General features: G+C 49.2%; 1 protein-coding gene across 3 annotated transcripts in view; it reads left to right on the plus strand.

The window, feature by feature from the left end:
* Window positions 1-26553, plus strand: part of LOC139054676 (multiple C2 and transmembrane domain-containing protein 1-like) — a 270471-nt gene extending 243918 nt beyond the window's left edge. For all 3 annotated transcript variants that reach the window (XM_070532088.1, XM_070532089.1, XM_070532087.1), the window contains exons 9-21: window positions 3620-3818; window positions 6486-6540; window positions 7466-7607; window positions 8924-9026; window positions 9427-9528; window positions 9623-9697; window positions 9795-9914; window positions 13427-13555; window positions 13749-13799; window positions 14350-14456; window positions 16688-16797; window positions 19323-19420; window positions 20300-26553. In XM_070532088.1, the coding sequence (XP_070388189.1) occupies window positions 3620-3818; window positions 6486-6540; window positions 7466-7607; window positions 8924-9026; window positions 9427-9528; window positions 9623-9697; window positions 9795-9914; window positions 13427-13555; window positions 13749-13799; window positions 14350-14456; window positions 16688-16797; window positions 19323-19420; window positions 20300-20377 (1369 nt within the window). In that variant the 3' untranslated portion in view covers window positions 20378-26553. The remainder of the gene's footprint in view (window positions 1-3619; window positions 3819-6485; window positions 6541-7465; window positions 7608-8923; window positions 9027-9426; window positions 9529-9622; window positions 9698-9794; window positions 9915-13426; window positions 13556-13748; window positions 13800-14349; window positions 14457-16687; window positions 16798-19322; window positions 19421-20299) is intronic.
* Window positions 26554-27382: the final 829 nt, after the last annotated feature.

Here is a 27382-nt window from a genome sequence, read left to right on the forward strand (position 1 = left end):
GCATTTAAAGCAACCTTTTGCGCTGGATCGAGGAATGTAATCAAATCTAATACTTCCTGTGAAATAAGATAGCGTTGACTGACAGGACATCACTAGTCCATTCGTGGTTTTATGCACTTTGCCTCGAGGACACTAAAACAGTGTTGTCAGCTTTCTTTTATGCCAAGCATATTACTATAGCTCAACCCAGCTCCTCAGGCGCGGCGGTGTCGCCTTCAATACCACGTGACACCGTGACGTTACGACAGAGGAGAAACGGGGCTCCAACTCGCGCCGTCGCTCGAGGCGTCGCGGCGGTATATAAGCAGCTGCGCTTGCCTCTGCTAGACACTCACGAGGTGAGATGCCTCCTGGAGACAGAGCTGCTCGTTGGAATGAGAAGCGAAGGTTGTGGCGTGCTACAGAGACTGTTTCTAGGTGGCTTTGCTACGGCGCAGCGACTACGCGCCCCGCATCGGACGCGGTGAGCGTCGAACAACGCAGCGTTCGGCGCGACAACGAAATGTGCGCCTGAGCAAGCGCCGCACGCCTGAGCCGACGCCGACGACACCGGCTTTTCTGCGACACGAGCTCCTTAACGCTGTCGCGTTAAAATAAAGGCTAGTATGCTTCGCATCCTGGGCTTAACCTTAGCTAAGCCACAGCCAGTTTTTTTCTTCTTTAGCTGTACGCATTGTTACTCTGATGAACAACACGAATCCTACTCGTGAACGATGTAGGTCGTGATCCCTGAAGTCAACGGGGCTCGCGTATGCCGTGTCAAGTCTCGCCATGATCGCAGTTACAGTACAGGCGCATCCATTTTTGTAGAGCAAGAAAATTAACTCCAGTATATCTTTAGGTTTTATCCGTGTATATAAGCCAGACTTCATAAGTTCAGGCCACGAAAAGCGTTCGATTCCTGTAAAGCAAGCGAAGCACCCAGCTTAGCTGTAAAGAGGTGTGGTGGTATTTATACCGTCAGTGCATTTTGTACTTGGTTCTGCTAATTGTGCGATCCTGTAAGTGTCTATAGATGAAAGGTCGATGTATGTATGTGCACGTGTACGATGGGCGCCACAGTGAAGGCAAACAAAGTTAGGGATAAACGTGAGACGCGGATATGAGGCACACGTTTGGGGATGGGCTGGCCATGCAACATTTACTACAGGTGCATGGTGTGCTTGATTAACAGTTGGGATTTTAAGAAAGGGTTAGTCCAGGTGAGGATGGCAGAGGACGGCAACGGCGATGGCAGAGTGGACCCTCAGAGCCGAGGTCTCTCAAAAGATCAGCATTCGTGTCAAGGAAATGGAAGCGCAGTCTGGTTTGATGAGGTTAAAAAAAAAGTGCGGACCCTGCGCGCTGTGAGAATCGAGGTTATGCGAAGCATATTGCAGGCAGCTGGCTATTGGCCTCGAGCTCCACCACTGGAAAAGCTGGCGCCACCGTCGGCGTGACGTGCTAGGAGGGATCACGTGGACATAGCGGCCGCGTCGGCTGCTTCGGGCGCGCCGAAGCGAGCTGAAAACGAGTTTAAATTCCCTCGTACGCTGCGGTTTTCATTTAGTGGCGAAATTTTCCCGCTTCGAGTGTCTCCTTTACAACGCTTGAAAGCACTACAATAGGTAGTGGCTGCCTTTGAAGGCGCGCAACATGGCAGGCTGTTCGGTGCCGCAGGGCCGGACGCACGTAACGGAGGCAGGTGTCGGCCTTATTCACACGTAGCCGCAGGACAAGAAGCTGTGTGAAGCTTGGCTCGCGAAACATAAAACCGGCAGTCATCGGCTACAACTCGGGTATGCAGCAAGCACAGACGCGAGGAAGATTTCTGCTACGGTGCCCGGTCTGCGATGTTCTGGAAACGCGCACTGAGACGCTCGCCTGAGTCCGCTGCCCGACTAATGTCATGACGGTTTGGTCTATGAACTTGTCGATACTATAGATACTGGCAAGTTCAGTGGAGTGGAAAGGCAACGGTAAGAAGCACATTTAAAGAAAGCGTACGTGGCATATGGTCATGTTTGTGTTATGAATTAATGCACTGGATTACAAAAAAGGAGCAGCGGGAAATTGCACGCTGAGAACGCCGATAAACATACAGTGCGACGCAACTCGAGAAATAGTATTGAAAGGTCAAAGAACTTAGAAGAAAAAAAAGATTGCATCGTCGCGACGGCACTTCACAGTCCCCGTAGGCGTCGAAGTCTCTACAATGAAATTATTTTTGAACAGCTCTGATAGCGCCCACGCAACAATGGTTGCCTGTATACTGTCAAATGCTCATATTCTGCGGCCTAAAGCTCATGGCACGGTGCGAAAACGCGCGCGCGGTGAAAGCGAAACAGTGCGTGGACAAGTATGCAGACGCGCAGTCGGTCGCTGCGAATCTGCGCGATCGCTGCATTGAGGCTTCATTCTATTACGCTCCATTTAGTTATACAAACACTATAACAACATATTTCACATAGTTTGCTCTCAGCATTTACCTACGTTTCACGCAAGAAGCCGGTTCGGGAGACTCCATCGCGGCGACAGCGCGCAGTGGCGTTCACTGTACGTATTTGGTAAAGAGATAGCGGCTGTAAACGATTGTGTGCTTTCAGCTTGCCCAAGATTATTATTTAGACAGTAAGAAACTTCTCTCGTGTCGAAAATACTTACAGAAATGTCCGGGAGAGCTCGCGCGTGGTGTTTTCAGTGAGCGCTGACAGCAAAACCTATGAGGAGCGTGCCACGTGATCCCTCATACTACGGCAGCGAGGCGCTTCCGATAGAGGGCGACTCCGTAACTCCTCGCCGCCAATAGCTTCGACACTGCGGCGGCGCGCCTCGACCATAGATTCAATCAATCAATCAATCAATCAATCAATCAATCAATCAATCAATCAATCAATCAATCAATCAATCAATCAATCAATCAATCAATCAATCGCCGACAACCTGAGGATCAGAAAGAGCGCGGGCTTGCCTATAGTAGAAGCTGGATCATTGCGAAGATGTCCTTTATCAGCGCCCAGTAGTACGCCATGCTTGAGCTGCTCAAGTAAACCCCTGAGGAACGCAAAGTCAGAGTTCGCGCAATTCCCGACGAAGCTGCGGTCTTCCAAGAGCTTCTTTGTGAGCATCGTGAGGTGGTTGGCGTGCATGGGGTCGTCCACCCGAGTCACTGTGATGACGCTGTCATGCTGGAGCAGGAAAGAGCAGGCCTTCGCATTAGAAGACTTGCGGGTATAGAATAGGTTCGATTCATTCAGGACGCAGATAATTGGAGACCTCAGGAAAAGGCATTTGTCCTGCACCGGTCTTGATCGGGGATAACGATGGTGACGAACTTGTTTTTTTTTGCCATAATCTTGAAAATTGTGTTATGGCTATTGAGCGACGAAACCACGAAGATGGCGTAGAAGCCCCCCGGCAGTTTACGTATACTACCAGAAGGTCGGGGTTTTCCTTAACGTACGAGAGGAGATCCTAACTGTCCTATTTCCCGTGCCACCTTCTCTCCCACTTACCAACTACCTTTCCCCATGACATTCCCCTTTATTCCCCCTCTCACTCAAGCGACGAGCCATTCTCTACGAAATAAAAGTGCTTTAACGTCGCATCCACGCTCGTGCACCCCGCGTGCGCGGCGCAGGTGCTCGATCGACCTGAGCAGCCTGGAGCCGGAGACGACGCACTCGGTGTGGCAGCCGCTGGAAGACGGCGCCGGCTCGCTGTTCCTCCTGCTCACCATCACCGGCAGCACGCAGGGCACCAGCTGCGTCTCGGACCTGACCACCTTCGAGGCGACCGGCGGTTCCTGCGCGCGCAACAAGGCCATGCGGGCGCGATACGTAGGTTTCTCTCGACATTTCGCGCTGTTTCCACTGCATGCTGTGTAAAGAATGACGGGGCAAATGCGTCCACTTAAATGGAGCCAACACTGTGTCGCAGGCAGAACGCGGAAGATGAACGGAAAAGAGAGAGAGAGAGAGAGAGAGAGAGAGAGAGAGAGAGAGAGAGAGAGAGAGGTTATATCCAGTGGAAAAAACCGTCTGGCTACCCATTTCCGGGGTAAGGGGGGATAAGAAATACATTTTGCAAGGGAGCAGTTCTGGCCTTGTTGATACGACATCCTTTCTATTGTTTAGCGCTGACACTCGAGAAAGGAACAGGTAGAGAACAGGATGCGCACGAACGTTAACCGTCAGCATCGTTGACGTTGAAGGTTGGCGCTCGTGTGTGCTGTGCCTTGCATCTGCTTTTGTCTCAATTTGTTTTTTGCGCTAAATACCAGGAAAGGGATAAATATTTAAAGATGGTAGAACGAGAGATGAGATGGAATAATAACACAAAAAAGAAAGTGCGATAATAAATGGTTTGTAGCGTGCCACCCTTCCTGTCTATCGCGATAAGCGTACCGAAGACGGCGACGCTGGCGCGCAATCTCACCGTGTCATCTATATCACATAATATCACATTATATCTGTATTACATCTTTATCGCAACACATTTAAGGCTTTCTGTGCTCAGCCCATCTGTGGCAGTCGTCGTTACAATGCGCCAAGAAAAGAGCACCCGACTGCTCTGATAGAACTGGTTGTTGGAAGTGGGAAGTCTCGAACACCGGAGAAACAACTACCGTGCTTGAAACCTAATTGAGTAGTTGCCCTTTAAGTCCGTAACAAAGTCAGCAACTGAGCGACGATGTCGACTGCTGTCATTTCTCTCTTTGTCAGGGCTTACTATGGAGCCGCGAGATCTTTTCATGAACGGCGGCGCACATGAATAATTCCCTCCTTCCCCTTTTTCTTCGCGACTACAAAAATCAGCGCAGAGTCGAACTATTTAAGCATCCCCATTATTCTTTCAAAGATGTCGCCTCTTCGCTTGAAGTTTCCAGGCTCTGGACAAATGTTTTTTTTTCTTCCGCGCTTCAACTTTGTTTTATGCGTTGTGAACTTGTGAACAGCGGCTATGAATTTCTCCCGCAAAACGCCGAGTTCGCGGGTTCTACAACAGACTGTACCTGCCGCACACTGATCAGGGTGAACTGCAAACGTCCCCGCGCTCTGAGAGTTCGGGGCAGGATAGCAACTACAGTGGAACAGAATTAAATAGGAGCCGTACACAGTGGCTTCCCTCGTAGCCCAGGTCTAGTCTTGCTGTGTTGAAGAAGGAGCCATTCATTCGACCGAGTCCTTGTTGCCCAGCGGTGCATTCCACTTGCCAGTGTTGCTTTTTTTATTCCTCTCCTTAACGAATGATTTAAAACCAGCTGAGAGACGTTTAAGTCAATCACCTAAGGGCACCTAATAGCACCCGTTGCAGTCTAATATGATAGCAGCGGCCGTAATGTAAAGAAAGCAGCACGATATAATTGGCTAATTTTTACGTAAGAAGAAAATAAATAAATTAGAACTGACATGAACAGAAATCAGCTAACAGTATCACGTGTCGCGTGAGGAATATTTTCTTTGCGTAGAGAACAAACCTGATGGTAATGTTAACTTGACGTAAACAATTATAAGGCGTTTCTTAATGCTCCGTACAACTTATTCTTCCACGATTGCCCTTGTTTTAGCCCCTTACAAACATATAGTGTGAAATTCATTAGCTCCTGTAAAGAAAGTTCTATTTTTGAAGGCTGTAAAACTCAACACGAAATTTTGGAACATAACTGAGCACATTTGTAATGGGTGACGCTTCAGGCGACGTCGTCCTGGCATTCAGTGCCGGCAATTTCGCCTTGTGGGTGTCGTTGCCCGGAGCATAAAGTTCTTTGCCGTTCGTCAATGAGTTCAGAGAGCCACGTAATTAAGGGAGCAAGATGGTGCGAGAGCTCTCTTCACACCAAATGAGGTCCTTCCGGGGACGCTATGTGTTGCACACACGCACGAGAAAGTCCTCTTGTCTGCAAATATATATCAAATACTTCCTTTCTCTAGCTCTCTGCCTGGAAACACACGTAGTGCCAGATGTAGTGCGCCGCGTCGTCCACTTCACTTCAGAAGGGAATAATGAGCGAACCCAGCTTTGAACAGCCAAGCTGGACTGAATGCCAGTCCCCTCCGGGTTCTTGTGCAACAGCCTGGCTCCAGTGTAGTGGAGCCTGTTAATTATACACGGCTCGTGCGGCGGCATCCAAAGGGATTAGAAGGGGCGGTGAAGTGTTTCGTTAGATGGCTGGTCATGCTTTGATACTCTGATTACCGATGACCTTCGACGGCGTTTCGCTCGCGAATTAATTACGCTTAACAAAAAAAGATATAACGGGCATGGCGCTCTTTGGCCATACCTGGCCCTTGCGCCATTAAACATCAAACATTCATTCAACGAAAAAAAATTAACTCACTACTTGCACATGCGACTGGTGGCAGTGCGCTGTTTGTTACTGTTGCATTGAGGCACTGGCGATGTGTAAAAGTATGGGGGGGAGGCTCCTTGTACTGAAAACTTGTGTACATGCTCGTAATTGCACTCGGGACCCACAAATGTGACACTTCGCTCGGTTCCTGCAGGGCCTGTTACACAGCTTCTACGACTGGGACGATGTCGGACACCTCGTCGTCAAAGGTGGGTGTAGCGCTGGTGAGATATGCCTTGCTCCGAACCAGCGAGAAGAGTACGGGGGAATTTAGGGGTTTCGTGGCAGCTGCCTTCCAGCGCACTTACCACCACCGTGGTCCAGGCCATGAATTCAAAGCCTGAAGTTTAAAGGCGCGCAAACACACTGTACGTCTTGTACCCTTCTCTCTGTGTACGGTAGCAAACCAGAAGCTTCTCTCCTGGAGTTACCGCGGCATTAAATCCCAGCCACGGCGGCCGCATCACGATGGGGGCGGAATGCGAAAACACTCGTGTACTTAAATTTAGGTGCACGTTAAAGAACCCTAGGTGACGCAGATTTCCGGAGTCCCCCACTACGGCGTGCCATATAATAAGATCGGGGTTTTGGCACGTGAAACCCTATACTTCAATGGTCATATTTCAAGGCGCGACACATACATATACCTAAATATATACGGAAATTTTCGCTCATGGACAACTCCGCCGACGCCGACACCGGATTTTCTGCGACACGCAGCCCTTAACGCTATAGCGTTAAGATGAGTTCCGAGAGTAGTTCACAAGGCGTGACGGCAAAATTACTAGTTCATAATTCAAGTTCACAAGGTAGACAGCCTCTGTTCTCGTCCTTGCCTTTCCTTCGTCGCTTTCCATCTATATACACTATAATGAATGTTTTGGCAAACTGATTGCTGAACGACAGGAGCGGTCATTGTTGGGCTGCACCAGATGGACCAGTGGAATTCAGTGTTCACCATGATGTATCTGGAAAGCGGAGTGGGCGAGCGAGCCCAACTATGGGAAACGGGTGTAAATATGTGTTTGCTACCCTGTCGCTGGGCTGGTGCTCTACAGCGTGCTTTCTTGTACTTCGTAATTCTTCAGACACTGATCCTCTTCGGTGATTTTTTCGTTTCTCACTGATGCGCAGTGTACAAGGCACAGGGCCTGGCCTCTGCCGACCTGGGAGGCAAGAGCGACCCGTTCTGCGTGCTCGAGCTGGTCAATTCGCGCCTGCAGACGCACACCGAGTACAAGACACTGTCGCCCGAGTGGAACAAGATATTTTGCTTGTGAGCACCACTACTATGAGGCACGCCTGGTCATAAGTGCACTGGGCCGGTACAAGAGAGCATGGATACTGTTGATGCTTATGCACATCCAATATTACTCCTATTCCAACTTCTGCCCGATTTCGACATTCGAACACGTATGAAACGGAGAAACGCTCCCATTGGTTCAAAGCTTGATCCGCTTAAGTGGATCTTTTTTGAAATTAAAATGGATAGTTCAATTGTGGTGTGAGCTGACAACACTGGAAGTTAATGTATTATTTACATCAACTTTATGACGGCAGTTATGATAGCTTAGAGTTGGGCTTAAGTTTCAATATATTTATTGCTTCATATAATGATTAAAGCTTGAGCAAATACGAAATTTATTATGGGGTTCCGCAATCAATGACTGTATTGGAACCTCGTTGTTACCTGTCCGTCCGTCCGTGCGCAAAAGTCGCAGAAGCTGTGCTCTAGAAGTTCCGTGGCAATAGCTACCCGGAGTGTGAATCGAACGCTGGAGCTGCACGCGTAGTAATGCGCAGAAGCCGAAGACGGTGGAGGGGACAGCGGCCAGGCGCGCTGTGGCTGAATGGGGGAAACGAGGCTCGGCGTGGTGTTTCCAGGGGCGTTTTTACTGCACCGATCTAGAATACAAGGTCTTGTTCACAAGCGCCTTTTATTGCCATAGCAATTATATGGACACCCCAGGCGCATTTTGCCGTAGCCGTGAGGTTGCGTATAAAGTCCAAAGGCGATAATATATTCGCCGCGTGCGCTATGCTGTATGTGTGAGTGAAAGCGAGCGAGGGTGAGCCGGCGATCGCGGCTCAATTTCGGGCACGCAACGGCGGAAAGCGGGGAGGAAGCGCGCCGCCTTCGGTCGCGCACAATGCTTCGGGAGGTGGGTAGGGAGAGGGTTCGCGTTCTAATCCGCGTGGCCCCGGCTCTTGCGCGCGCCCGGCCCGGTCGCTCTATCTTCAAAACCATCTGCGACGGGTAGAGAGTACGCGCTTCGCTGGGTTTTCGCGACTTAGTTCGCGTTGATGCGAGCCGCTGCACGAAGGTCAATTCGCTCGCTGCTGCTGCCGCGTTTCCTCGCTGCAGCGTTCTGACAGTTTCCGCGGTCATCGAGTGAGATGTGTTCATGTTTGCTGGTGCGCGCGTGACACAATGCTTGTTAATTTAGTTAGTATGCTTATGTTTACAAGTTTATATGGTCGATAAAACTACTATCCTTACTACATACAGGTAGATGTCCGCTAATTTGCTATCGCAATCGATGCTTCGCCTTTCGGGTGAAACTGCGACTTGTTTTTTGGTTTTGCATGCAGCAAGGTCAAGGACATTCATTCTGTCCTGGAGCTGACTGTCTACGACGAAGACCGCGACAAGAAGTGCGAATTTCTTGGCAAGCTCGCCATACCCTTGCTCAAGGTAATGCAGCCTCAAGTTTTGTGTTAGCGTCACCTCTCTCTGATCGTTAAAAAATTAGCAGCGCAGAACACGTTTCATTACCGTAGTGAGAAAGTTGGGTAGGCGTGTGTGTTTCAGTGAATTCAGCAGTGAGCTGCAGGAACTTGCCGGTCTGCTCAGAAAATGCAGTACGTTCGTGATGATAGCGTATATAATTTGGAAGCTCTGCTTAGAGTTTGTGTCCTCGTTGCGATGAACCCTTTCCAATTGCATGTATGCTCGCCTTCCTCTCTCGTGAGCGCTTAGATGGTAACCGGTGTTACACGCGAAGGTTTCGCTACGAAGTATTATAGCACCAGAAAGCATTAAATCCTAAGCGTTTGTAGTTTTCTGCGAGAGCACTCTGTTTTTCGTTGAACAGATCAAGAACGGAGAGAAGAAATGGTATGGACTAAAGGATCGGAAACTCAAGACGAGGGTGAAAGGCCAAATCTTCCTGGAAATGTCAGTGGTCTACAACCCTGTGAGTCCACTCACCCTGATGTATGCTGGTGATAAACTTCATAACTCTCTAATGACGAAGCACAGTGCTCGAACGACACTTCTTGAACTTGCAGATAAAAGCCTGCGTGAAAACATTCAATCCGAAGGAGACGAAGTTCATGCAGTTTGATCCCAAGTTCAAGCGAATTGTGAGTTTTACAACTGACTACACGCATTCGGCTCTATTCACTTGAACCCATGTAAAGAAGTGGCACTTGAGTGACATAAATGAGTGGCCCTTCGCAGGTGTTCATGCGCAACCTGACACGTGTGAAGAACATCGTGGTGTTTGTCATCGACATGGGCAAATTCCTCAACAACTGCTTTCTCTGGGAGTCCGTACCGAGGTCCCTTCTCGCTTTTTTTGTGAGTGTGTCGGCCGGTTTTTTAAGTGGCTTCTTGGTTTCTAAATTTACCTTCTGGCTCACCTGAATGTAGGCATCAGTGAATGTTTGGTTGAATGAAAGATAAGTACGAGAGTTAATATTTGTGGAGGACATGGCCTTCTGCTCGTGTTAATGCGTTAGCATGCCGTATGTAAACGTTCGGCTGGAACCAGTCTGGTATGAAGCACTTAATTGGTGTCTACGTAAACGGAGAATCTTTGTTGGTGTGGTAATTCACAAAAACAGGCAATTGAAGCATACGACTGCACAAAATTTATCCTGATAAACAAGTATAGTTGCTAAGATTCTGAGTGGTTTCTGCAATAACATAGCGTCTTCGTTGGCGATGAAGGCTGACAAATGTCGCAGAAAATAAGTTCGGGAAGACGTCTGCCTTGCTTCGCGTTGACTGGCATCATAACGGAAAGAGTTTTCCGGCTGTTTAATCTTTGAACACTTCTGAAACTCTTACTCACTAGAACATGTGATTGGCCACCCACCTTAGTCTCTTCCCTCATATTCGCCCTGCGTCTGCGTTCGCCCTCGGCTTTATTTTTCTGCGCCATTTCTAGGTCCGTCATCTGCGGCGTCACGCATCAGCAGCTCTAATCATACAAGCTTTACACAGCAGGATTTGCACAGCATTAGCACATTCTCTGGTTTTAAAACGGGAGCCTCCTCTACCGATTATACCAATGTTTGGCCTGGCTCGGTCGGTCGCTGGTCGGGGTCTCGCCCAGTAGATTCAACCTCATTTATGCGTTGGATCTGCATGATTTTCTTGCTGCTTCGTAAGTCCGCATTATCGAACCTCATTGCTCATTCCGGAGTATAGTGTTGAGCTGAACGTCAGGGTAAAACGCTGGTTTAAGCAGCTTGACTAAGCCCTAACAACCGTGATGAGGTAGTATAGTTACAACGTATTGTCATTACCACAGAAATGAAAAAAAAGCATGTAAAAGGAGAGGCTTAGTATAAACGGCTGTACGACTTATAAATTACATTACAGAGTAGAAAAAAGAATAGACATGAGACAGGCACAAACGAACACGCTTCTCACACCTGCCCCTATTCACCTCTTTACGAACTCGCACAGACAGGGGGTCCCTGCATTCACAGGGCTGCAGGGACCCCCCAGACCACCTCGTGTCCTGTGGCCATGCCACATTCCAGCTCCCGAATGGCTCACTACCGTTAGCACGTATACCTTGATAGAGTGTGCCTTTGTTGAGAAGGCTTTGAAGAATACTGCCAGCAAAGCCCTGTTCTGAGGACCTCTGATGGGCACAATGTCTAGCCCTCTTCAAAATAGTGCTTTTCTTTTCCTTCCGAAACATTCGGGCAGACACCCGGCATTCTGGGTCGTGCAGCCTATACGAACACCGCACGAACTACAAAGCGTGCAACTACAAAGTTGTGCAATAGCTCTGTTAGCGTGTCCGGTTGCCAGCTTCATATCGCTGTAGTGGCATGAGTTGCATGCCCAATGCAGGTGACGGCGGTCGTCATTTCTTTGTTGCGATAGCAATCATACGAGCCCTCGAGGCGCGTTCGCGCGATCGACCCGATCGACTCCTGTGCCGCCGTGCAGTACGAATATCAACGCTGCATGCGCGGCTCGCGCGTAGTGTGTATGAAGGCCTCCAGAGGTGCGCAATGCGTTTGGCTGAAAAAAAAAAGAAACTTACGGAGACAAGTTGATGCACCGTCATGCTCCGCTCGATCGGCTCTGCCGGATGCAGAGCGGCTTTCGCTGCTGGCGCGAGCGCTGTGCGCACGCATGTTAGCGTTACTGCTGAGCAGCTGCATGGATAGATACATCTTTAATCACGCAGGACTGCCCGATGCCTTAGTGGGGGACGGGCACATCAATACCAATGTTGACCCAGCGGGCCAGCCTATTCGACAAAGTCTCACAGTGCAATTAGAGCGCCGCGTGTGCATGTCGCCTGCAAGACATAGCCAGTCGTTAAGGGTCCGTACTGTCGTGAGCTTCTATTGATCCCGGATTACATCGAGGCCTGAACGCTCTCACAGCATGTGTCCAATATCCGGGCGGTTGTCCGCAGAGTAATATCCACACGTGGTGCCATCATTGCCTGCTGTGATGACACCATCTGAGGAGCCCCCTCCGAAAGTGTTTCCAGTTGCCGAGTGGATACGTCCACACTCTACAGGCCGCACAAGCTTGCGGCTGTTGTACAAGAATTTGCGCTTCGCATGGGAGACCACGGGGTAAGCGGTCGTGGTTTGGCAGTATGCTCCTTCCGTAAGCGTCGCCTGTCCTCCTGCTTGAGTCGTGCGCGTATCACGCCGTAGTGCGTGCACTGGTTTGAGCGGAACCGGTTGCAAACGTGATGCTAAGTCTTGTGCAGTCCTTTCATTAAGCGCTAGCAAACGCTGACAGTTTACTGTCGGTCTCGTCTTGTGCACCCGTTGGAAGCCGCTTGCAACGCTACTGGTGTTGCTCCTCGTTACACCAGCGTGTGAGACGCCCAATGGCTGTCAGGGCGCTTTTTTCTTTTTTTTTTTTTTTGCTGCGCAGGAGCAGTTGCCTTACATGTGACACCGCCTGAGGAGCTTCAGCGCAATGCTATTCCTTGCTATTTCCTTGCTATCAATGCTTTGACTTTCATGGCGGAAACTGTCCAACATTCCTTTTTTTTGTGTCCTATCTGCCACGGCGTTAGCTGCACGTGAATGCAGCATCAGCAGCGTACTCCTGCCAATCCGCTATAGCCCCTATTCGGGCCACGACGCCACTGACAGGTTTCCTGTAGCTGTCGTCGTAAGAAACCCGGCAGATGTGTAGCGACTTTGCAGAATGACAGCCAAGTTCCAGAGAAGCTGCTAGCGCAATTCCCATCGCTTCCTTAAGTCCGACCATCGTTTTCCAGAAATTTATCAAGATTGCTATAAGCATTTGGCCTGATGACAGGTAGTGCCGCGTTGTGCTACTATACGGTACTTACGGTGTGCTACTTTACTCTGCCGGTACCCTACGGAGGAAAATAGTAATGGGAAGGTATGTCACTGTTGTAGTTCTTAAGGGCAACAAAATTGGACGAGCGGCTGTACCCTGAACAGATGTTTATAGTGCTGCAAGTGTTACTGTGCTGTGCAGAGACAGTATGCCGTGACAGTAACCGACTGTGATTGTGTGTCTATGCTCCTTTCTTTCTTTAGCTCTACTTTGTTATCACTTTACCTACCCCTCCCCTCTTTCCCCACCGTAGAGTAGCAAACCGGATCTTCCCCTCTGGTTAACCTCCCTGCCTTTCCCCTTTCCTCTGTTTCCCTCTAGAAAAAAGGAAGATAAGCAAATTTGAAGCGAAAACAATATTTCCAAATAGGCTCATGCGCACGCGCCTCGTGTATTTAGGAGCTCATATCTAGATATTGCCGATGTTGTAGATGTCTTCGAAACTTGAAAGCCTAATTAAGAGTGTATCTCTCTCTGCGCTCCCCGCCGCCCACTTTTTGGATCTGCAGTCGTTCATGGTGATCACGTACACGGCTGAACTGTACATGCTTCCACTTGTTCTGCTGCTGGTGTTCTTCAAGAACCTGCTTGTGCTCACCGTCGCCGGCATCCAAGGCGCCGGAAGGGAGGAGGAGGACGTAAGCATAAAGTTGCGCACTTTCCTGTGCAGCTCGTCTTTCTATCGTACGCGTAGCTCTCCACGAGTGCTAAGCGCTGCATAATTAAACTCAGACTATCTGGTGTGTTGCTTCTGCTTTTTATTCCTTTGATTAATGAAAATCTGGACTCAGAGCTGCTCGATTGCGTTATTTTCTCCTTCTCTTCCAACAGTTCAACGAAGAAGATGAAGACGATGAAGACGAGGACAAAGACTCAAAAACAGTTGAGTCCAGTTTTCCTTTTTCGCTTCTGCACGTGATTTGAGGCCGCAGTAGAGCTGTACCATTTTCTTGGAAATTAAAGCAGTGTTGCTTGTACTTTGCGGGCAACTTTGGCGCTCTTAGTCTTCCTCTACGATACTGGCCTTAACCATACACTCCAGTTCTTTGTTACCGGGGTGTACTTGAACGTTGCTCGTGTAGCTTCTGTATGCTGGGTTCGCGTGTAATGCGTGAATGAGTCACTTCATGCACCACCCATTTGTAGTAGCACGCCAGGCGTGCGGCCAGGCAAACATCTTCAGAATCCATTTAAGAATGGATCTGTCTCTCGCTTTTCGCTAAAGTCCAACCGTCTAGTAAACGAAAAAGTAATGAGAATGAGGCCTTGTCATCGAGCTTTAAGATGCTAGCTAGTGATTTTGTTTTAAATTTTTTTCTTTTCTGCCTACCATTCGTGCGATGCAACGTAACCGCCTTCTCGATGCAAGCTGTTTGTCACGACACACTTTGTGCACTTACCGCCGTTTTGGCTGTTCTGCTTGTGACACCAGGAAGAAAAGAAGAGCCTCAAGGAGCGGCTTCAAGCCGTCCAGGAAGCCACAGCTACCGTTCAGAATGTCCTTGGAGAAGTGGCGTCGCTTGGAGAAAGAATCAACAAGTGAGCAAGTGGCCACTCTCGCGTTCTTTGTTATAATATTGCAATTACAGTCGAGTGCCTCTACAACGAACGTCTCTACAACGAAATTACCTGTATAACGAATGATTTCGGAGGCCCAAAATACTTCGTTATAGAGGTGTTTGACTATGTATGGACTGTACAGGCAAATTTTAGCTGTCGCCATGACATTGCGTAGAACTTCCAAGTGCAATAAGATTGTATTGCACCCCGCACGCCGTAATCTGTAGGTGCGAGGGAAAGCGCGCGAAGATGAGGCGATGTGGATAGTGGCTTGATGCGCGCAGTCGTTCCACGCGCCCAATGTTGGAGGTAGTGCGATCGAGCGCGCTTTAAGCGAGGACAGCGCACGCCTCCTTCTCTAGCTGGCCGCGCCTGCGCGTAGCTGTCCAGGCAACTGAGTGCATACCCGGCACACGCGCCGTATTTTGGAGGTAATCTACGGCGGGTGCAAACCCTAACGGTGAGCCCAGATGGCTGGTCGCTTCATGCGCGCGGTCTTCCTGCGAGCCTAGTGTTGAAAATCCCGGTAACTGAAGTTTCCGGCATGCCGTGAAGCGGGAAGCATGGCCTCTGAGATGGCGCGCTGCCAGCGCGAGCTATCTCGGAAGCCATACGATAGGCAGCACGAAGCGTTTGCTCCCCGCTGCCGGCGCTCTTCATTACGTTGGTATTGTGATGGCAAGTGTTCGTGGTCGTTGAGTGAGATGCATTCTTATTTGCACGTGTGCGCGTGACGTCATGCTTGTTAATTTAATTAAAGCGAATGTTTACTGCAACTTCCACGGCCGAAAAACTACGAACCTCACTTCGTGTAGTTGTCTAATACTTTGCTATCGCTACCAGTGCTTCGCCTTTTCGGCGAAACTGCCACTTTTCTTTACGTTCCCCTTTGAACTTAGCGACGCAAGTTTGAAATATTCCAGAGTTACCGCTCTCTGTGAAAGCAACCGAACTACATTCTGCCATAATTTAGTATCCACTTTGCTTTCACTGTGCATGGATTGCGCCACGTCATAACGAATGCAGTAGATTAGATGAAACACGCAGACGCGTTGGGCGCAAATAACTGCTGGTGTTATTTATAAAACGTTTTCTCCGTGAGCCACAGCTTGTCGTGGTCAGGTCGGTCAATTCGAAGCTTATAGCCACAAATGACTCTTCCCGGATAGTCTTGGTCCCAGGACGTGGTAAAATCAGAGGATGCGTATCCGCCGCATGCTGTGCAGGAGCAGGACATTTCGGACATTGCTGCTGATCTAGTACAGTGCTAGTGACTACATTGCTAGTGGTTAGTACAAGTCTAAGTGGTGCCGGTTTAAATATCGCGAGCTCACTCTTCCCTTCCGTTCCTCAGAAAAATACGAAACATTGCTGGAAAGGGGGCAGAGAACTTGGGAATCAGGACACAAGTATCCCACCGGAGAGTATATTTTTGGTCGAAGACGGCGGAACAGGCACTCAGAAAATGGGCGGGGCTCCACATGGCTAGAAAGAGCACGCAGGTCATTGCAATGGTCCTGTGGACTCTTAACGGTATAGCTCGTGAGAACTTGTTAAGTATGTGAGCCTTTTACCGTTTAAATTAGACCTGCTTCTCCCTGTAACGTCATAGGCTCTAAAGTATGTGAAGTGGGTGCTCTCTCCAATACTTTCAGGCCGTGTGACTAGTAGGCACGTGTCTCGCCGGGTCACGCGACTGATCTCTCGCCATTCGAAACTCATACACCTTAGGCAGGTCGACATATACTCCAGTACTGTACATTCGACGTTTCCGCGGTCTAATGAAACCTGAACGCCGTCGCCCGCCGCGGTGACTCAGTGGCTGCTGGGTCCTTCTGCTGAGCACGATGTCGCGGATTCATTGCCCGGACGCAGCAGCCGTATTTTGATGCTGGCGAAATGCACGAAACACGCTCCTGCTTTTAGATTTGGGTGCTCTTTGAATAACTACGGGGGTTCAAAATTAATCCGGAGCCCTCCACTATGGCATCCCTCATAAACCATTTTAGTCTTTCGTGACGTAAACCCCAGAATTTAATTATTTTGATTTAAACGCGAACGCCGAAGTGACTATAGAATCTCTTGCCTCGGTAAATGACCCTTGCGTGTCTCACGGCGTGACGCGTCAGAGTAGGCACACTAAGAAAAAAAAAAGTTTGGCAGTTAAGTTTTGTGGGCTTGAGCTGAGACACCTCTTCTTTCTGTTGTAGCACGTTCAACTTCAGCGTCCCTCAGCTGTCCTGGCTGGCCATCATCGTGTTGCTGTTGGTCACCTGCATCCTGTACTACGTGCCCATCCGCTACGTCGTGATGGCCTGGGGTAAGAGGGCGTTTTCGCTTTCTCCTCTCGCGCTATTTCGTGCGCTCGCAAAAGCAGGCGAGCACGCGTACGGCTCGAGATTGTTTTGTTAAAACTGTCGTCAGTGGCGTTCGATTCCCGCCATTGATCTCCGGGAGTGTGAAATTGGATTGGATTGGATTGGATTGGAGACAACTTCATTTATGCCTGCAGTATGAGTGCAGTGAGTGCAGTGCCTGGGCGTGTGGGAGAGATTACAAGAAAATTTCGCCGATGAGTGAGATAGATTTTCGAGTGCACACTTAGGGGCGTGGCTTATCGCAGATTTATAGAAGTGCCGACACACGTAATTCAAACATGGAAGCTGTGGCTGTACTGCAATCCAGTATCCTCTCGCAGCCTCGGTGAGAAGCTAGGAATTGGGTTACGTATGCGCGCAGGCCACCACTCATGGGCAGGGTGTGTGATCCGATTTCTGTCTCCCGCGCGGAGGCTGATTGAGGGCGCTGGAATGCTGTTCGGCCGCAGCTCCCGTGTTTCTAGTACTTTTGCCCGCGCCTATGCCGAGTGTTCTACGTTCTTCCGATTCGTAACTTATTCAATTCCTTTATTGCGATAGTAAATACACTCTAAGAACAGTTTACACCCTTTGGCGTGCCCCTTCTGCCACACAACGATAATCGTCAGCTGCCTTGATGCGTTTCCTTTCTTGAAAACGCCGCGCCCGCTACTTTCCTGTCGGGAATGCTATCGTGCTGATAACGCACATGCCTTTCGTTACTGGAAAGTACCGGGCTCGCAGCGTTAAAGAAAGGAAACGCATCAAGGCGGATGACGATTGTTGTTGTGTGGCAGAAGGGGCATGCCAAAGGGTGTAAACTCTTCTTAGAGTGTATACGGACGCTCGAGGCGCATTCCCGTGCCTTCGTGCTGTCCAGATATCGACGGCGCATGCGCGGATGATCAAAGTGTGTCCAAACACGCGGAGAGCGTTTGGCTGCAAAACTGCCACGAGCGTGAGCGTTCCTGCCTGCAGGCTGCTGTGTTTATGCACTGGTCTGAAAGGAACGATCTGTAGATGTCAAGCTACATAGTCCTGATATTTCCAGTCGGCGCTGACTATAACGCCGACTACTTCCCATCGGCGTCGTCCCGTGCGCCATACAGCTCCGACGCCTGCTACGCCACCGGCCGCGCTCCTCATCGCAGCAACGTTGTGAGACGCCTGGTAGCTGCAAACCATGCTGTTCAGCAGCAGTTGCCTTGCGTGCTGCGTTGCGTCAGCTTGATTAACGCGATAGCGTTAAGGGCCCCGTGTCGCAGAAAATCCGGCCTCAGCGTCCGGCGTCCCGCGTCGGACGTCGCTAAGTCCAAAAATCTTCGAACCGAATTCCGAACCACGCATACCCAACCATTAATCTATCACCAAAGTTGCTCATACGTTGTCTTTCATTCTTTACAAAGTTATTTCTCGGTATCTTGAGAACAGCAGCCGACAAGCAAATGTAATGAAAAAAAAACGACAGCGCGTATCTTTTATGTTAGCCCTGCTCAGACTGAAATATTAAAAGTGCGAAACAATAACAGGAAATCGACCAACGCAAGAGGCAGCGTTTCTACTAGAAAGCTTGCCTTCGTGCATAGCGTTCGCCGCCAGCGTTTCCCGGTAATCTTTACGGCTGCATAAGTTGCAGTTGCCGGGAAGAATGAAGAGCAGTAAGGGGTCTTTGAATGCTTTCGCGTTCCACTCTTAAAGGCGAAGCTTAAGCGTGCTCCAAATTTTCTTAAAACACCGTTCGAGGAATCCAAGCTCGAAACATTGCTTTCTTCTTTTTTTCTGGGGGGGGGGGGGGTGGAGGGGAGAAGGAAGGGGGGGGGGCTGTAGTGATATCACGTAATAACAGGAGAACGTGACCCGGCTCTTGATGTTTTCATTCCTTGAGTTCTTATCTGTTAATACGATGACGCTCGGCTGGTTTGTTACATCTCTCGGCGCGGCTTCCTAAATCACACTCTCAGTATGGCGCGCCCATATGCTTGTAATTTGTTACTGTGTGTAGGGGAAGCGAAGGCGCCCAGTTAAACAATCTGACGCAAACGTTGGGGCGCAGCTTTAACCGGACAACGCCGGATGCCATTATGGCCTCGACGGTTTCGGCCATGTTTCGCGCGTCATCACATCGTTTGATGTGTAAGTCGTAAGTCGTGGCAAAAGAAATGTACTTTCTAGTCTCTTTGTGCCCCGAGTAAATTTGCAAAATCAAGCGCGGTTGGTTATATTGAGAATGGGAACGGCTCCCATAACACGTACACGGTACGTGTCATGAAACAGCATGCGTACACTGTGCGTGTAAACATGAAACATGCTGGCAATCGAAGTGTAATTGGGAATTTGTCAGCGGCTTCCGTCACGTATACCATCGCGCTGAGCATGAGCTACAACGCGCGACCGCTTCCATTGTCACGCGCTTTCGCATTGCAGCTCATATTGAGCGCGATACTACTTCCGCCTCGGTTCGGTAATCCATAAGGGGTCACTTCCGCAGGGATAAACAAGTTCACCAAGAAGCTACGAAGTCCTGACGTGGTTCCAAACAACGAAGTGATGGACTTCCTGAGTCGCGTGCCTGACAACGAAGAAAAGGTAAGGGCCTATAAAGGAGCAAGTACCACTGTGCTCTCCTTAAAGCCAGATTTACATAATGAAGCTGCAGGTGTAGCTAAATTGACCGCAAGGATATATGTAGACCAATGCTTGCAGATGCAAGACACGAGCGGTCTCCACTATGGAGGACACTCAAAGAAGAGTATGGCAAGACGACTTCAAGTGCGATCCGCCGTCGTATATACCCTGTCGAGCACCCGTATTGTTCATGACCATCGAACACATAAGGCCTGCTGATTTGGTTCTATGGTCGTTAGCTCACTTGGGCCTGTAATAATATTTCGTGCTCATTAATTACACCTAGAACTGGAGTTGTAAGGTAAACCACGGGCGGCATCACTCCGCAATGTTGGAACCGCGATAATGGCATAGTATTATAGTAATATTATAGCGTGACTGCCAGGGCGCATAGCGCCAATCAGGAACAACAGGACGACATCAGACATGGAGGAACGCTAACTTCCGAATAAAGCTTATCTTGAAAAGCAGCTTTATACAGGTTACCGCATCCAAATAACCGCAGCCGAATCGCTGCATTTTCACAATAAGCGTTGGTTGGAAGTTAGCGCTCCTCCTTTCTAACGTCATCATGTTGTTGCTACCCCTTGCAACATGATAGCCCAACTAGCCCAATCTTCCACCATTCTCGACATTAGCAGGTTGGGGCCGTACAGGACACTTCGCGACTGTAGCCATGACTTGTCTTTGTAGAGCACCTGTACCCCCTTTGTCGAAGGCGCTAGCAACGAATGGGCGAACACCAGAACCAAGAGCCTGCTCACTGGAATGCATTACATAATGCAATCCAACTTCGCTTCTATCAGGCCGCACGGTATATAAGTGCACGCGCGCGCGCAGGTGATGTACCGCGAGTTGCGGCCGGCGCCCAGCGCGGCCCTGGAGGCCGAGCGCAAGAAGAAGAAGAAGATCAGCTGATCGTGGGCCGCCCGACGCCAGGGCTGCTCGCTCAACGTGTTTCGCATCAAGGACAACGAAGCCCTGCGCCGGCGCCTGCAGCTGCCGCGCTGGCCGTTCGGCCTGCCTTCCAGGTGACGCCGGTGTCGTCGCCACCCACGACTCGCCAACGTGGGTCTCACTCGCTGCGGCGAGTCCCGCACCGCGGCACAGTGTGATGCACCCCGGTTTTCCTTCCCGTGTCATCTACGTCATCGAATTCGTCTCTCTAGGGTGTGTGCGTGTGTCCCTCTTGTGCGAGAACAGCGTGCGTCACGCAGGTGGTTCCGTTCGTCGAAGGATCAGCGCGCTGAGAAAGGTGGTTAAGTGGATCGAAGAAATGACATTGTTTAGGCGTAATGATAATAACCGAAGCGAGAAGGACGTTTAGACAAGGAATGTAAACGTCACGAAACGGCGGTGTCTCCCGGAGATACGTTATCCACGGCATTTTTTACGTGGCTCGCGAGCAGGTCATATAGTCAGGTTGCGGCCAGCTCGAAGCATACATCCTGTGGGCTGTTGCTGCCAATGTACCCATGAAGTTCAGTCTGAACGCACTCAACCTACTACGCGGCGTCGGTATCTGTGAGCCAGGGGGCACAGCTTACGATGCCCCACTTTTTTACAACTGCCAATACATTCAAGCTTCTAGCGAGCGTCTCGCAAAATGCAATTCTGCCAGCCGATTCGCGTCTCTTCCGAGCGTCTCGCAAACCACATCGATTAAGGAGATTTGTGCGTCCGTTACAACAGCCAAATTACTTGCCACATCGAAAGAGGACGTTTTCGAACACCAGAGGCGCTTGATTTTTAATCGAGTGTTTTGGAAGTGCCAGTTTGAGGCCGCTGCCTGTTGGTACCTTTGCGATGTGATGGCCTTGGTCGTTGATCGTGTGTACTTGTTATTGTTGCCGCAACTCGAACGTACTGTGTTGGGTGATAAACACCTTGTTGTTCCATACAGTTACCAAGCTCGACGGACCGTGCGAAGGTTCTCAGCTGTACTCTCAAGACATTATTGAACAAACCCGCGTTCTCTAGACAGGTCATTCTTTTGCCCGCCGAATTGTGGTCGGAGTTCCTCTGACCGCTCCGAAGGCGAGCTCGTCGCGATTTGAGTGGTAAATGTCCCGTGCCAGGAATATATGCTTCTCATCTAAACGAGTTCTGACGGTGCTGCGTAGACGTTTAGTCGCTTCAAACTCGATGCAATCTTTCGACACGCCTTTGCCGCCTCCGTATACACGGTCAAGAGGTATAGTGGGGGGAAATAGCCGACTGATTCTTTACGACGTCGCGCGCTGAATCTTAGATGCGGCGCGTACGTGCTCACCGCAGGTAAAAGGAACATGCTGTGGGCTGCCAACAAAGCTCTGAATATATTGTTAGATTCGTCCTGTATTCAGACATAATTGTATATAACCAAGATTTCAAGGCTAAATGCAATGCCCATTTTGTCTTTACGTTCTCTCGCTGTGCACCCATTCCGATGATTTATAGCTTTATCGCATGCATTGTTTGGTCGGCCGGAGTAGGAGGCCACGCGTTCTTGCCTGAAATTTGTGTGAAATGATATTCACGTTCCTTGCTGGTTTGTAGTTTGTCCAAAGTATGCTTTCTCCGAAAACGTGTGTATGCAGGTTGGTTTTGTACAAAACACGCGCTAAGACGTGAACAGTAACGTAAGCCATAAAGAAAACTGACCTTCTCTCAGGCGCTTGTACACATAAGTACGTACTCCACATTCTGCACAGTGCCAAAGATGTTACAGTGCACTCTTGCGCGTGATCTCTCCACCACGCGTGGGTTTGCAGCGTTGTACTGCTTCCCTTTTTTATTCTTTTATATTCTCAATTGTGTTTCTCTTACTGCTCGAGCTATGTCGAAAGGGGTCTGCAACGGAAGGTGTGATGATTTCGATTCTTTCATATGTTTTGTGATGCTACCGCTATAGACTGTCGTTTTGGCTGCTTTAATTTGAGGCGTGGGTAACTATAGTGGTTTGTCCAGATTCAAGGAAACGATGCTAACGTTTGCTCGATGCTCGAGTACTTTTTGCTTTATTACTTTTTGCTTTACTGCGCAACAAGGTCTCAGAACCCGCTACTCGACTACTATCAGAAACAAGTTTAGAAGTTGTGCGTGTGGGGAGCCAACAATTGCAGATGGGACCACGCCCACCCTTGCTGACGCAACTTAGCTTCCGTTTATGCATGCCTGTGCGTACAGGAGCATTGTTTTGGTGAAATTGAAGAAAATAAATATTGCTGGTGGGAGAGTCTCGCAATCCTCCGCAAACTGAAAGAAAGAGATCTTAGACGCGGCTCGGGGCACTGAAGGAAACGATAATAGAAACTTGAAATCTGCGCATTTCTTTAGGCATTTCATCGGAAAAGCCACAGGGATCGCTTTTGTGTTTCTTCACAAACGTTTTTCTGTCTCTCATTGCTTTGGGTAAACGCGTCAGATGCGAGCAGAGTGGGCCATAAAACACTCTTGGTTTAACACTATATGCAGAAGTGCGCGAAGGGTCCGAATCGAATACGAATCGAACATCGCCAGAAGCGGATCGAACCGAAAAGTTCTTTTAATAATGAACAACCGTTCTGACGAATAATCTAAAACGATGTTCACATCGTAGTATATATCCGAAACTTTAGCAAGCTTCTCTCATGACATTGAAAGTTACGAAGTGTTGTTTATTAAAATGTCAAGTAAAGCATTAGGAACGAATAAGCAGTTCACTCGCATACTCGGGCCTCTTTGGTGAGTTCGAATGGTCGTGGTGTAACTGCAAAGGTCTGGCGTCTTCAGCGATGTATATCGTGCTCCACTACGTAACTTCTCGTGTTTTACGTCTACAACAGTCGCCTGGACGAAATTTGTAGCACTTTTGCCACAATTTTGTTTCGTGGGTGTCCGTCGGTGGCTTAAAATATTCGGACACTCTGTAAAAAAATGTTCGTATTTACGAGTAGGGACTAGTGATTAGAAAACCGAATCCGATTTGCCAAATATTCGGTTCTCTATTCGAAAGTTTCAAGCATTATCACATCCCTACCTTTATGAAAATGCCGTGGTATTGGTAAGTGATGTAGCTCTACAAACGCTCCAAGCTTTCCAGACATTGTCGAGGTAACTTCGCGCACTGCCCTCGCTGTTTCAAGGTAGTCTAGCCGCTATTGCACGCAGTACGCCCTGCTGTCTTACGATATACTAGAAGAAGGAGGAATTGCTTCTTACTCTGCAGGTCTTAGGATTGCCATCGATTCGCTAGAATCCTAACACTCTTCACATATAGTTGCAATCGTTCGCAAAATGGCGGCCCGTAAGTGTTTTGACACGGTTGGTGTGTATTCCTATGCCTCCATGATGCCAAGCCAGCTTTTTTTTTCTTTATCGTTTTTCTAGAAGCTCACTTTCATACTGCGCCGTTAGCCCTGTATTGGAACGTTTTTAACCAATATGAAATACTAACACATTAAGAGGCTCGGGTGACTCTCTCCACAGGAGTGAATACGCTTTTGTGACTTATGCAAAGGTGGACGTGGCCCTGTCGTTGCTTTATCTTCTGTGGGCTTCTCTCGCTGAACTCGCAGCCACCCTACTCTTATGTAACGCTCGTTTAAAAGTAGCTGGCGGCTGCCTTCTTCGCATTGCGACTAGAACTGCATCGCTACAGCTTTCTCTCGTTGGAAAGCGACGCATGTCGACAGTCGTCTAGTCCACATCTGCAGTATCTGCAGGAAGATTATGGTATCTCTGGAGCAGACACCCCTTTATCTCGGCTCTCCTTATCCAACATCGTTGAGGCCGGGGGAGGGAGATTGTGAGCGCGAGCGTGATTTCTGCATAGAATCTAGTCGAAAGATTCGAAGTGTCCACGGAGCGTTTTCACCACGAATCGTCTGTTGCCAATGTATCTCAGAGGCATTAAATCTCATGTTTGATATACTGTACTTTTTAGTGGCGTAGCTGTTTCCAGGACGCACGCTGCATGTTGGAGGAAGAGCGATTGTAGGTCTGATTTGGCAGTGTTGGCCGTCCTCTGTAATCTCGGGGCTGCTAAGTGGAACGCCGATTCGCATTGCCACTTCTACAATTGTTGCATGAGGCATAGTAAGGCTGGCCTGTTACTCAGCTGCGTTCGTGTGCCTTGCGGCAACGGAATCGAATCGAAAATGACAAGATTGCGTGTTTTCAGCTGTAACATGGCGTCGCTGATTGGTGTTTGCTCACGTTACTAAATATACTGCCTCCTCCCTCGTAATTTTCGGGCTCGTCGTCAAGCGGATAAGTGAAATGAGCACTTGCTGTGAATGATCGGCTGTTGCCAGCCGCGTTTTTTTTATTTCAAGTGCAAACACCTTGGCACATAACTCAATGCATTAAGCGGATGGTGTCATACACGAGACCCTTAAAACTTGTTTGGGACCCACGCGACATACTGAGGGCTAGCGAACTTGGTACGCTCCAAGTTCTTCCCTTGCTTTCATACGTCTTAGGTGAGCATAGCGAAGCCCGCGCGCACTCAAGTGCTTTGTTTACGGCCGCGTGCGCGTTGTAAATGTTTGAGATTCTCGCCCTAAGCCATTGTCTAGGCGGTTAACTTGGCAATGAATTGAACTTTGCACCCGGGCGTATTTCGAAGCACTGAAAAGTTGCAGTAGTGCGAAATACAAAATTCGGATACACCCCGCTTGCAGCGCGCGTCCTGGACGATGCTACGCAAGCACATTTGATGGTTGCTGAAGTGTGTGTGCCTGTGAATACTGTGTATACATCTGTGAATACAACGCAGCGTCGAGAGCTAACCGGGCACGTTTTGTACTTAAGACAGCTCTCAACCACTGCTTTTTTTCCATGCCTTTCTCTTCCTTCTAACCCAGCGAGGCTGTTCATCGTTCGCTCCTCCGCTATTGCTCCAGCAAACTTCACTGACGCTGGATTCTATTGAACATGCCGTGCCTTTTTAAACTATGCGTATAACTATTATATGTGTCTGTGTCTTCGTGCCGTTGTGTGTGTGTGTGTGTGTGTGTGTGTGTGTGTGTGTGTGCGTGTGCGTGTGCGTGTGTGTGTGTGTGTGTGTGTGTGTGTGTGTGTGTGTGAATTAATGTGGGCGTATGTTGCGCGATTGTGCGAAACATGCCCGCCAAGGAAATTGGGCGTGGCGGGCGGATCTTCACAAAGCGTTTCCAAGGTTCCCCGTGTGGTAGTTATAACCTTATCGATGCCATTCTCCCAAAGATGACGAAAATAAGCGCAGGTAATTTCAACAAAGCACGCCTTTCCCTTTCCACAGGATGCGTTTCAGACCGTCAACGTATAGCAAATACGTTTAACGATAGTAATTGGTGCGTGCCACGCAGTTGTGCGAACAGCATGTGTGCCAATATGCTGCTTCATCGAATGCCTGCCAAACACCCTAATGCGCTGTAACCTTGGAAGCACGTTTAATTATGGCGGCGTTCCGTTTTCGTTACGTTTGACACGCTGGGAAATTCATGCACGAACTATTTGAACACCGTAGACAAGGTGAGCCCATGGTCCGTAGGCGCCCGCCAGAAGGCTAGGCATGCTTTTACGTGGACACGTTTGTTCTTTGTGCAGCGTGGCCTAGATGTGGGTGTCTTGGTTACACTGTTGTTCGGGTACGCTTGCCATGTCTTCTCAGTTGCTACAGAGGAAAGTTTGTAGCGCGACTGTCGCCAGAGGGACCGCCCTTCGTCATAGGACGCAGTGGCGATATGTGCTGCAGTATCGCATTTATGTTCCTTCTTTGCTCACTTTCGAATGCAAATCGTGTGTTGATTGTTGATAGACACGCGGTGCCTGTACATACGGTGTCTTGCTGTTTTACATATCATTATCGTTGTCTGTTACTTGCCACCATAACTGTGTAGATCTCGAAGAGATTATCCGCATAGCGCTTATTTTTGTTAATTCGCTGGATGGTTCCTGCAACAGGTGAGCCGCCCACGTGTTCTTCCGCACTTCGCCGTGCTGTGCGCGAGAAAAAAAGAAACCCACGATCAAGTGCATGCGGTTGTGAAATCCTCGTAACGCTCTTGTAAAATGCGGCTAGCCGTGTTCTCCCACGAAGACGTATGTTGACATTCCAGGAGATGAATTAAATGCTTTTTTCATTGCAACTTTTGTCGAATGTTGTCTTTTGCTGGGCACGACGAAGAAAAAAAGAAATCGGTGTACTTCAGCGATTCCAGTGGCTTTCAACTCATTTGCTTCAACAGCAGCAGACTCTCACAGCGGACACCACTATATTTTTTTTTCGCGAACTACTACTTCGCCGTGGGCGCAACGTCGTCTTCGTCCGCTAGAGTACCGCCTAAATGCTCGCACAGGCGCCACCGCTCTCGGAGCCTGTACCACGAAACGCCGCACATGTTAACCTTCAAAGTGGCGCTATGATGCACTGGTCAGCACGCGTCCATTTTCCTGTTGCGCATTAGTCTTCTCTTCTTAGTCTTAGTCTTCTCTTCTGTTCGTCCTGTAGCGAAAGTAAAGCAGATGATTAGGAGCTGCCTTAACGATGATGAAGACGCCGGCACTCCTCGTCGGTGCAATGGAAAGGACGGAGAAACCAAACCCAGTTACCCAATTTGGAGATTAATATTGCAGTTTTAGACTCGGGGACCCAGGTGGCTTGGGGACCCAATAATATTGGGGACCGCAAGTGCGCATGCGCAGAATCCAAGCCAATCTTGTATACTTGCGTTCGAGGTGATCCAAGACCCAAAAACTTAAAACTAGCCTGGGTGCCCAAGCCGTCTTGGGTCTTAAAACAGCATACTGTTTGTTTTCACTTGTAAGGAAAGCTTTCTTTTTAGGAACCTTATCTGAGAGGCGTTTGTACATCGTTGAACATGAGTTATGCTCGAACAAACTCAAGTAGAGAGCCACTAAGGCGCGTCAGACTCAAGAAGCTTCCACAGCTGGTGCGGTGCAGAGGTCGCGTTTTTA

Source organism: Dermacentor albipictus, chromosome 1 (assembly GCF_038994185.2).
Source record: "Dermacentor albipictus isolate Rhodes 1998 colony chromosome 1, USDA_Dalb.pri_finalv2, whole genome shotgun sequence".
NCBI lineage: Eukaryota > Metazoa > Arthropoda > Arachnida > Ixodida > Ixodidae > Dermacentor > Dermacentor albipictus.